This window comes from Struthio camelus, chromosome 6, assembly GCF_040807025.1.
Source record: "Struthio camelus isolate bStrCam1 chromosome 6, bStrCam1.hap1, whole genome shotgun sequence".
NCBI lineage: Eukaryota > Metazoa > Chordata > Aves > Struthioniformes > Struthionidae > Struthio > Struthio camelus.
In genome coordinates this window covers 46,639,880-46,652,059 of record NC_090947.1, presented here as the reverse complement: position 1 = coordinate 46,652,059, position 12,180 = coordinate 46,639,880, and the positions used below count along the sequence as shown (strand labels likewise).

At 38.2% G+C, this 12,180-nt stretch overlaps 1 protein-coding gene across 34 annotated transcripts in view; it reads left to right on the top strand.

Moving 5' to 3' along the window:
• BAZ2B (bromodomain adjacent to zinc finger domain 2B) overlaps positions 1-12,180 on the top strand; it is a 158,820-nt gene that overhangs the window by 130,048 nt on the left and 16,592 nt on the right. For all 34 annotated transcript variants that reach the window (XM_068949519.1, XM_068949534.1, XM_068949532.1 and 31 more), the window contains 5 exons: positions 1,466-1,606; positions 2,418-2,672; positions 3,458-3,672; positions 5,131-5,205; positions 10,405-10,645. In XM_068949519.1, the coding sequence (XP_068805620.1) occupies positions 1,466-1,606; positions 2,418-2,672; positions 3,458-3,672; positions 5,131-5,205; positions 10,405-10,645 (927 nt within the window). The remainder of the gene's footprint in view (positions 1-1,465; positions 1,607-2,417; positions 2,673-3,457; positions 3,673-5,130; positions 5,206-10,404; positions 10,646-12,180) is intronic.

Below are 12,180 nucleotides of genomic sequence, written 5' to 3'. Positions count from 1 at the left end.
GGGAGGATCCCGACCCAGCAGGAAAGCAGCAGCTATGGAAGGGCAGATGGGCAGTTCTGTGTGTGACCGCCTTTTCCATTAGTGTAAGATTGCTCATCAGATGCTCCTTGTATCCGACTCATACTTCCTGATTTCCTAAAATCCACTAAAGACTCCAGTAGCAGAGGCCGTTATCAACTGCTTTGTTCGTGAAATCACGAAGTTTGCAAGTAACAAGCAAAAGAGATTAGACTGACTTCCTGTATTAATTGAATAACGGGGAGTGATTCTGAATAATATGAATCAGCATAACTTGATTTTTTTTTTTAGCCCTTTGTCTCCATAGGTGGAAAGTGTGTACAGTATCTTCACCTTTATATTGCATCAGCTTTTATGTGTGTACACCCCTCCACCCCCCTGCTTCTGTGATCTAAAGAGGTGTTATTGATAATAGAGAACTGTTGCAGACTCCATGTATGGTTTCTTATTCAGCATTTTGTATTCCATATTGGTTGCACAGAGGTATGTAATGAATCATGTAGCAGAAAAGGCTTTTTCAGGGCAACAGTATCAGCACCTAGACACGTGGCAGCAGAACCCCTGCAGTCAGGGACGGCAAGGGCAGTTAGAGCTTCAGATTCAGCCTTACCAGGTGTCAGGTGCTCATCAGGTGAGATATAGTTAGTAACGTTCTGTCTAACATAAACGTAGACCGTTTTGGAAGAGAAAAGTGACACACGCTTGGCTTTTTACTTGGTTATCCCTGTGTTCCTTTTTGCATAATGAGGTATTAATGACTATGCAATTTTGAGATTTTTTGCATGCTTAAATGCGTAGAGATTCAAGGCCAGAAGCTCTGTGTGCTGAGGAAATCTTTTAGCCCTTAACATTTCAAATCCTGACCTACTTGCTTTATAAATTCATATTTAAAATACAAATATTTAAAATAAAAAAAGCTGACAAAATTAATTTTAAGTGTTTTGTAAACTATTTATGTTAATGACCAGTTTATGGGAACTTTGGAAACCGTGTGTTGTACAGATAAGTCTTCTGGACTTCTGCTTTCTTCAGCGGTCCCTGCTTTAGCAGATGGATGTTGTTGTTATCAGTGTGTAAATGTAGCCTTTATAATCGAGTGCTTTGCATTTATGGCAGTTTTCTCTCCTGTTTCGCTCAGTCGTCTTTCTGAAACAGTACTCCAAAGACTCTTACAGTCTCTATGAAACTTTATTTTGAGCATGGTAAATATATTCAGTACCCATTTCCATGTGGAGAGGAGAGAAAAAAGAAGTGTTAAGTTTATTCACAAATTAAATGAATTTTTTCTGTTTGCGTAGCTTCCCCCTTCCCTTTACTTAAATGCAGATTCTTTAACTGCTGTGGTAATTATTAAGATTATGTAAGTAGTGCTTTTCAAATTCTTAGATTGTTCGATTATAAATATAATACATAGGTTTCATTTTCTGCCCTTTTTATTCTATTTAAGGAAAAAGAACGGTTAAAGCAAGAGAAGCGTGATGAAAAAAGATTAAATAAAGAACGTAAATTGGAACAGCGAAGACTGGAATTAGAGATGGCAAAGGAGCTAAAGAAGCCTAATGAAGATATGTGCTTAGCAGACCAGAAGGTAATCATAACAACATAAATGTATTTTCTTGCCTCGTGTCTTTGCCTCTTGCCCTTGTGACAATAATAAATTCTTCTTGCAGCCCCTCCCAAAGCGTTCAAGTTTTTGTCTAGATAACTGTATTTGAAGTATGCACATATAAATACAAAATAATGCAAACACTGAAGTAATACTGGTTTAGATACCTAAGGACATTTTGTTTATGAGTTGCCTGCTTCCCAAAAAGCACTTGTGTGATTACTTTTTAAAAAAAAAAAAAAAAAAAAAGCAGTCTGAATTATTTTTACTGTAGGTGTATGCAGAGTCCGTCACTACAGGGGCACTAGATAAAGCTTTTCTCATAAGTGTGACTACTCTTAAGTTGTTATTCCAACAAATTACGCACCTAGGCTTGTGTTCTTAGTTCCTGTGCGTCCTTCAGGACTTGCATATCTCAGGTTCAAGCCCTCTCTTTTCCAGAGAATTCCCTTCCCCATGTTCCCCCTGCAGATTTTTCACACCACCTTTATATTACTTTGGCTCAGAATAGAGCCGGAGAGCCTCTCCTGGCCAAAAAAGTAAGTATGTGTTAGTCTCTCAACTCCTATAATACATGAAAAGGATAAACATTGGTTCTGTGCCCTTCAACTTTAAGTTCTATGTCTACTGCACGGGATGTGTGGGACAGTTCCTCTGTTGCCTTCAGCTTCTGATGATGATGTACCGTAGGTCATATGAAACGGTATCAGCAGAATTCCGTACTTACTTTCAAAAATATCACTCTCTGAAAGATACTGCTGAGTCTTTCATTGTTTTTTTCCTTACCGTACAGCCTTTGCCAGAGTTGCCTCGCATCCCGGGCCTTGTTCTCTCTGGAAGCACGTTTGCAGATTGTCTCATGGTTGTGCAGTTCTTGCGTAACTTCGGTAAAGTTCTTGGCTTTGATGTGAATGTGGATGTCCCTTCGCTAAGTGTTCTTCAAGAGGGTTTGCTAAACATAGGGGACAGCATGGGAGAAGTACAAGACTTGCTTGTGAAACTCGTCTCTGCAGCTGTTTGTGATCCAGGACTTGTTACTGGATACAAGGTAAAAAAAACAGAAAGGAAAAGAAAGAAGTTTTAAATAGTGAAAAACTACATTTATGAATGCATTCTTCATAGTACCTCTGACATCTCTCTCTTTTGCATTTCCTTTCTCTTTCCTAATTCTTCTTTTTGGTGTCACTGTTCAGATGTTATTCAAAGACTTTTTGTGCCCTCCCAGATGTCTCATTTTTCATAAGTGAAATATTTCTGGGCATTTCCTTTACCCTCCATCCTTTTCATTTCATACCTTCTATATGGCTCTATCACATCTATGGGCAAATCTTTCACTTCCCCCCCCCCCCCCTTTGATTCTCACCCTCATGTCATACTCCCAGCAAATCTTGCCATTTCTCTCTCCAAAATCTGCTCTCTGCTCCTTACTTACTTTATCAAAACTCTGATTCACATCATGATTCTCTTTCTTATCCTCTTCCTTTCTCGAGCCAACATAGCTCTTTTCTACTCCAGACCTCTACATAGCGTGCATTGTATGAAGAGGTATTCATCAAGTTTCAGCTGGCCTATGTCTTTTTTCATTTAGCCTATTTCATTATTATTAGTATTACCTCTGTTCTTAAAAACTCAGAGAAATGAAGACATGCTAATTTGTTACTCTGTTCAAGATTTTCAGCTAAATAGTTAAAAAAAAAAAAAATCTTGATTGGAGTAGTCCTAATGTCAAAAAAACAAAACCCCTCCACTATTTTATAATCAATAATATAGTCTGCAGTTAAAATATTTTTTTAAAAATATGATTGATTTTCTGAAACACTTTTATTTTCTTAGGCCAAAACTATTCTTGGGGAGCACTTACTTAATGTTGGCATCAATCGAGATAACGTGTCTGAGATTCTGCAGATATTTATGGAGGCTCACTGTGGGCAAACTGAGCTTACAGAAAGCTTGAAGACAAAAGCTTTTCAGGCCCATACTCCAGCTCAGAAATCGTCAGTACTTGCTTTCCTTGTCAATGAGTTAGCATGCAGTAAAAGTGTAGTAAGGTAAGATTTTTCCCAAATGTTGTGTGTAAAAGTAAGAGTATAAAAACATTGTACTTAACAAATATATTGTTTTTTGTTACCGCAAGATTCTTGATGTTCTTACAGTGAAAGCTGAAATCTGTCATTTGTTATTGCTTCTTGTCTTAATATACTTCTGATATTATGGAAGAGTAGTTTTCCATATTTGATCTGTAAGTTTGTTTTCAAAACTTGCAGCAAAATTCCTCTAGCTACTTTGGGAGTAAAGATGATGTTGATTGCAAAGAAATTTACTCGATTTTCTGGGGAAATAAGAGTTTAATAAGACTTCTGCAATACCTCATTTTCTTTTTTTCTTTTTTTTTTCTTTTCTTTTTTTTCTTTTTTTTTTTTGAGAAAGCTGATTGGCAAGCCTGATTATTTTGGTAATGGTTCAAGAAAGCGTATGCTTTGTTTATTGTCAGTAATAAGCATTTCATAATTAAGCTATGTTAAAATAACATTTAAAAATCCAGCAGCACGCTGCCCAAAGTTAGGAAATGCCAGTCCTAGGGTATAGCTCCACGTGCTTGTTTGCCATGGTTCAGTCTTTCATTACCTGATTGAATACTGTTTTGTTGCCCAAGTGAATTCTGACTGCTCTGGTACAGCGTGCTTCAAAAGTGAATCCGGGTTGTGTAATAAAAGAATGAAAGAGACTGTCTAATCTGAAAGTTGCCTACTTCATTTTTTTCGAAGTAGGAAAATAGCAAAAGAAGTAGGCATAAGATCGCAGGAAGAGAAAAGACTGAACACCTTTGAAACAACGGGATTCAGTCTGTGATATTCTTGTGTATTAGCAGATGTTTAGTCAAAATCACCACAGTAAGGAACAGTTTCCCTCGCTGCAGGTGTCCAACTGCAAAGTCAGATTTACAGAAACAATCATGCAAAACTGAAGCCGAATTGTGCTATATTTTCATCACAGAAACAATTACAGGCAGCGGAATCGTTGAGGCCAAGACATCTCAAAAATCGGCTCCCAGTCAACTTTACTGAAGCGCTTTTTTGTGCTTCGATTTCTGTCCTGGAAAGGGGACGTTTGCTTGTAGATCACATTGATCTCAGAATACTGTAGATGTGCCTGTGATAGCTTTGTTTTCAGTGCAGGCCTGGATGCTTTCTGGCAAGTATGGCTGGAGGCTCAACACTGAATGGGAACAGTGAAGAGAAATGTCTAATCCTTTGAATGACATACCTCCAGTGGAAAGAAATATTAGGCGATATGTAATTAAAGACTGTCTCATAGTGCACGTACAGCAGGACACTACTGGAACTTCCTAGCTTTAAAATGATATATTGTGCATTTTAAACATTTCTTCAGGATAGCTCTTTGAGACACAGAAAGTATCCGTACATACGTGTATGTCAGACAAAGATATGTAAACTCACAGTTAATGGTATTTCTTAAATTACTTTGGCTTATTTTATCTTTGACAGTGAAATTGATAAAAACATTGATTATATGTCAAACTTAAGGAGAGATAAATGGATGGTTGAAGGCAAACTTCGGAAGTAAGTTTTGTTCCCTTAAATATTACGACGTGTTGCTTTTTTGCATTTGCTGAAATATACTGCTGTGTAGACAAATTGTTCTAAAGACAAAATCAGTTCATTCAGTTACAGGTTTACCAAGAAGTCAGTAACTGCCCTGCTTAATTAAGATGGGATATGAATTTAGAATGGCCCAGGGCTCCTTTTTTTTTTTTTTTTTTTTTTTTTTAACAGTAAAACTATTAAAGATGCATGAAATTCAGAGGGTCGGTGTCCCTTAAAGTTGGTGGAAGGTCAAGTCCATTTTGTATTCTTTCAAAAAAAAGTAATATGTTTTACTACAAGAATGTTACTGAAGCAATCAAATCGCTATATACGTTATCAGAGTTTATTTGGACATATCATACTTACTAGTGTTCATTCGGAAATGTGTTTTAAGAAGACATGATTTTCATACAGCATACCCATAAAATTTTGCCAGTTTCTTTGATAACTGTATTATGCTTTCTTAGTGTTTCCAGTGTGCCTGTGTTGCATTATTCCCTGTTGTTAGGGATCATATGTAGAATGCAGACACTGAGATATTTTTATATTTTTTATTTAAGGTAAAAATTGGAACTTTTTAAGGGTTGTCAGCTTCATATCCACTGTTCTCCCATCCTACAAGACAAAATTCCATACAGCAAGCGTAACGGCTCCAGGAAGCTAGAAGGCATAACGGTCATGAATCACAGGGGGTAAAAACGCATAGCCAGACTCCACTTTTTTTTTTTTTTTCTTTTTTGTGGTCGTCTTTACCTCTTACCAAGCAGCACTGAATCCATTCTTAGTCCTTGCCTCAGATACTTATGTTTCTAATCTTATTTCTCCCTTTTTTCCCCTTTAATATATCTCAGAAGGAAGAAAAGAAGAAGAAGAAGAGCAAGAGGGAGGTAGAGGAAAAAATGAGACCAGTAAAAAAAGAAATTCTCTGCTAATACTGGAGATACCAGTCTACACAGGGTTCATGTATTTTGTCTCTTAGGACAATCCAAAGACCTTCTCCTGTCTTTCTCTCTCTCTCAGAAGGCCTGTCCCTTCTGTGCGATGTAGTTAAAACAGGGTTGCTGAAGTTCTAATGCAGCCAACTATCCATTAATGAAATGGGACCCTTAGCTGTCCTTATCTCCTCGGGGACTGTTTAGTCTTCTTTCTCTCCCTCCATCAAACTGTAAGTACTTGTAGATACTGGGTCCTCCCTTTTCTCTCATCAACTCTTCTTTTCTCCCTCTTCAGACAGTGGGTGTAATACCCTGATGACCCAAGCCCCTCTTCCTTTCCACAATCATTTCTCTATTTCTTGTGTTTTCTCCTCATGTGTGAATTTGAGGTTCTGGTAGTCCTGTCCCTATTTTCAAGCGTAAGTATTGTGGGAGCGATCCCAGACTTTCTTCTTCTTTTAAGTCACTGGACTTGATTCATCTCTCTCATTCTTGGTTCAAAATCTTTGGATATTCCACTGTTTTTCTGATGAATTCTCAGAAGTTTTTTGGAAGCCTGTTCATTGATCAGTCTTAAATAATATTCTCCTCTCTATTTTATCAGCTGGTACTCTTCCTAAACTCTAATAACTATTCTGGGGCTTCTGTGAAAGTAAATCTGCCCATGAAAGTCTTATGTTCAGTCTTCTTTCTGCTTCCAGACTTCATTCCTTTGTATGTTATCTTCCCCATCCATTTCAAAGCCGAGGCTAGTTTTGAAGCATCCCAGTCCCAAACAGGTTTGTATAGGAATATCCTCATCTCTTGACTACTTGCCTTGTGATCAAGCAATATATGTACGCTTTTTGTATGCACAAAAACCTTTACAAAACCCTCAAAATACAAGCCCATCATGTGTGGAAAGTTGATGGGGGTAGAATAAAGGATGCTGAGGAATGGGCTCACTTCAGCTCAGCCTGGTTTACCAGAGTATGTGTATTTGTTGTGATAAATATTCATACCACCATGTCCAGACTGTGTTGGAAGTATATCTTAAAGTGGCATGAGAAAAGATTCTACTTCTGTCAGAAGGGGAATTTTCACTAATAGATTATGTTCTCTGCTTACCTCCCCATTGCTTGTGTTACTGGCTTCCTGAACTGGACACTGGGGAAAAAAAGGAACATGGAACACTGTGTTGATAAGGTTTAAAAAACAACATTAAAATCCCAGGTTGGAAGAAAGAGTCATTGTGTTACAGCCTCTAGGCAGGCTTTTCTTTGTTTGCCTAGCATATTTAACAAAATTCCTGGATACGTGTAATATTTATGGTCTGAAACTGAATTCTGAGTTGCCTGCGCTACTTTTTCTAGTGGTTTGATGGTCAGTGAGAGGCTGCATCTAATTCTTTCTCTGTGACATTTAGTTATAAATCTTGATAGTAACCGTCATTTCTGTAATGACATCCATCTCATCAGATCAATTAATCTTTCTTTGTGCTTTCTGTATCACAGCAGTTGTCAGAAGACTGTCTCGACCTGGGGTGATGGAGCTACTTTTGTTACCAGATACCATAGCTTAAGCTTCTCTTTTTCCATTACGTGTCTTCTCCCCGACATCTTTTTTGTAGCTTGATCAATGTAAAGGGAACAAAAATAAGGTGTAGCTACTTGAAGGACTGGTTAATATTTGTTTCTTTACAAAACCTTGACATACTGCAGAATAAGGTTTCCACTGCAGGGGTGTTCTTTTTAATGTGCCATTATTATGGCACCCTCTTTGTTTTGTAATTCCTTTCCTATGTGGCCATTTCAGCTGTAAATGATCATGGTAAATCAGGAGCATCGTTGTGTGATAGGAATTACACCCTGAGTTTGGGTAGGAGTTGGAAATTCTGATTTGGAATATATTTTGAGGCCCAAGCTGAAGTATGTACAAAGGGTCTGAGGTTTAGAATTTCTTTACCTTGCTGCTACTTAATATTTGAGTTATGTGTAAAAGCTACGAGGGAGGCTTGAAAATTTGGTCAAAAGGTGAATCCTCTTTCCATAACCTGGTAAACGTTGCAGGTTAGATTAGAGTAGGTTTACGGTGCATACCTGAGTATGTAACGGGCCGGCCGCCTGCTCTGCTCTTCTTTCTAGGCCAGTAGACCTTTTAGTGCTCGCAGCAGTTACAGAAGTCCGTTTGGCGTATAAGAGGAAGATGAAGCAGTTTTCCTCTCTGAAGGTTTTCCGCTCTAAATGAGCCATATATCCAGGTAGCAGCAAGGAAATTATGCCACCTTTTGACATATTGGAACATCTGCTAAGTTACACGGCCATGGGGCGCTGCCTCTGCGCGTCGCTGGATGCGGATGGCTGCCTTCTGATGTTGTGGCGCTGTCAGAGCGTCCTTGATTCGTTTCCATCCTTTTCATTTGTAGTGTCAAGCAGGCTCCTTTGGTACTTGCCGGCGTTGTATCGCTGCGTTTACTTTCAAGGAAAGCCTTCTTGCTTGTTCTCCTGCCCTGCCGGAGTATGGAGGAGTTGCGGTTGCTTGTTGTTGCACTTCCACCTGCTAGTTTTTGACTGAATTGAATTGTCTTCCAGGTGATCTTTGATTTGTCTCTGAGGTTGTCCAGTCACACAGCAGTGACATGGAGCGGTAGCTTTGTTTGAGTGTTAATTGCTGTACGTAGGCAGGAATTTCCAGTCCAGGTGATGAGGATTTGGTGATGTGAAATTATCCTAGTAAAAAGGATAACTTAAAACAAACAAACACAAACCAAAAACAAAATCCTTAAGTAACTCAGTGGAAGCTTGAATAGTATTGATGTTCAGTACGACTAAGGCTTTTGGCGCCACAGCTGAAAATGGTACTTACTTTCAAAGCCACTGAAAGGCTTGAGAAAATGTATTTAATCCAAGTATCTTAAATAGCTAAAATAGCTATAAAAATCTGTGTTTCTGTTGGAAAACCGGAAGTGTAAAACTTTCCAAATCCTCCACTGCATTAACAAAAATACTGTTTTCAAGCAAACAAAAGCCCCCTTGATGATTTCCTGCTAACAGTCTTTTCAAGAAGTGCTACCGCCAGTTCAGCAGCACCAGCTTCATTTCAGCCTGCGCCGCTGAGCGCTGGCTCGGTGCGCCGGCGTTGCGGACGGCTGATGCGTTTGTCAGCGCTCTTCTGCCAAGAGCTCGGTACTTTTGCAACACTCATCATGTTAGTAGCCACTTGCTGTATGGAATATTGTTTTGTAGGATGGGAAGAGAGAGAAGTGCGACAAGAGAAAATTACATACTGGTAATTGTGTTTGTCGTAACCGTTCTGCTTTTCCCATCCTACCTTCTTCCAGCCATCTCTTACAAAATCTTTGTCTTTTCTGCACGTGTTTATGAATCTCTTCTAAGGCAGTTGCATTTTTGGTCTGCATTATAAATGACTGGTTAGGCCTGGCTATTTATACCTCCTGTGATTCAGCATGTTTGCCTGCTAGCTTCCTGATAGGTGGAACTATAATATTTGCTGTGTGGAATCTTGTCTTATAGGATTTTTGTAGAAGAAGAAGGGTCTACAACAACCATAATTACTGGTATGTAAGTTTCCTTTTTCTTTCATAAAAGGAAGAAATGAGTAACTCCTAGAGCTGAGTACTCCTAGCAGTTTAGGCAGTTAAGCTTTCACAGAAGAGAAAGTTTGTCCTAGAATGAAAAGGTCAGCCAAAGCACTATACTGAAATGAAGGATTAGTATAATAAAATAGAAACACATTAAAATCAGTAATTCAGATTTTAAGCCAACCTTGCTGTTGGCCGTACGACTGTAAAACTTTTGTGCTCTGAGTTAGGATTTTTGCTTTTTTCTTTTTCTTTTTTTTTTTTTTTTGAGACAGGTGTTTTGTGACAGAATTTTTAAAGGTATGTGTGAAACAAAAGGTTGTTCAGTAGACAAAGGACTTGAAATGGTTCTCTTCTCTAGTCAGCTGTCCTGACTTAAAAACTCATCTTGTGTTACATTTCTTTTAAGCAGTTACTCGGTAGAATTCACCCAGGAGAAATGGAAATAATATGCAGAACTGAATAAGGGGTTTAAGGCTTCTTTTATTAACCTGATTTTTTCTTGTTGGTTAATGGCAATAAAGCGTGAGATAACAGAATGTCATTGTAGAACAGAAGAGCTAATTTGAATCTAAAATTACTTTCAATCACATATGAAGAAAGATGTATTTATGCCACAAACGTACTCCATAATTTCAACTTCCTGTCGTGTGTTTCAAGGCTTAGAATCATTCATGCCAAGAAAACGGGCAAGAGAGATGCTACCGGAGGTGGTGACATAGGAGAGGAGCAACACTCCTTGGAAACACCAACGCCAGGCCGCAAACGCAGACGAAAGGGAGACAGTGATTACGATGACGACGATGACGACGATAGCGATGATCAGGCAGATGAGGATGATGAGGATGAAGAGGACAAAGAGGATAAAAAAGGAAAGAAGACAGAAGTTTGTGAGGATGAGGTGGGGGGTTTTAACCTAGTTAATTCTGTTCCATTCTATTTAAAGCCTATTTTCTTTCTCTTTCCCTGCATTATGGCACGGTTTTCCCAAAATATTACAGTAACAAGGAAGAAAGGAAGTTTATCACTGATATTTTAAAGTTTTTGGAATAAGTTTTTCTTCCTGTATTTTCTTTCTTTTTTTTTTTTTTTTGGCTTATCTGGTATGGGTTTTTTTGTTTTTTGTTTTTATTATTTCTTTCCTTTGGCTTAGTTTTAATTTTCCTGAAATTCTGACAGATTGCACCAGATTCAGGGAGCCCCAGCTTTGTCAGCAAATGAGCACAACTGCAGTTCTCTCTTAGAGAGAGAGTAGAGGTCATTTATGAATTAACAAGACAGTAAAGAAGTGTAAAATTGTAGGAAATGTCTATTATAAAGCTTGCCTGTGCCCTTACTGTTTTAATTTTTTCACAATTTTTCTAAGCTAGTGAGTATGGGAGAAAATACGTTTCTCTGTTCAAGAGGTTTTGTGATCATTTATCACAAAATGATAAATTTTACTAGTCTATCACATAAAATACAGGAAGGATTATTAAAATATGTTTAGCCTGAAGCTGAATTTAAGCTGAATTTTCTCTGCTACAGTCAAAATGAATTTTTGGTATAAGTGCCCATAGGACTCACCGTAGAAGTCTTAACAGTGTTTTCTACTGGGTAAAACCTGCTGGAAGAGACAAGGAATACCAAGTACTGAATTTTTAGCACTGACTGTTTCACTCGCTGCCAGAAAACGATCCGTTTGTGCTAGCTTATAGAAAGAAAAAGTAAGGTTTTTTGGGCGTAGTGGACATGGTTGCTCGAACAACGTATGTATGCAACATGAGGTTTGCACTCAGATCTTTGCAAACGCTAAACCAGGCTCTAGGGCAGGAATATGCCCTTTTTGCTGCTGTTCTGGATTTGTTTCATGTACAGTTAATATGTATGACTTTAAGAGAGTACCTAAGAGGTATAACACAAGGATTTTGCAGATTAATACCTAAGAAATAAAAACAATTGCTATTAAGGTATCTTAATCTCACATCTTCCCATGATCTTTTTCCCCTGCAAACAATACAAACTCATATTTTGATGCACTGGTCATTTCACAGAGAAAAGTTCTCTGAAGAAAAAGATTTAGTGCTTCCTGATCATTTTCTGGTGTACCGGAAGTTGCATGGCATTCATGCTATATGTGATATTTCAGAGGGCTGCACTCTGGTACGTTTGTAAAAGCACTAAGAAATACAAGACCAGTATCTTATGGCATTCGTAGTTGGGAGCTCCTAGGATTTTGATTGTATTCTTTGGAAACTTCCTGTTATTCCCAAAGAATTTCTTGAAATAATTAAAACTCTTGAAATGGAAATTACTCGTATTTTTAACTGTGTCAAGAAGGAAGGAGCCATAGGCTTTAATGATGGGTGCGTTCCTAATCAGTAAGATTAATACCAGGACTTTTTGTCATGTAAAGTAGCTCTGCAGTTTCTTATAAACATCGAAATAAGATGCGAG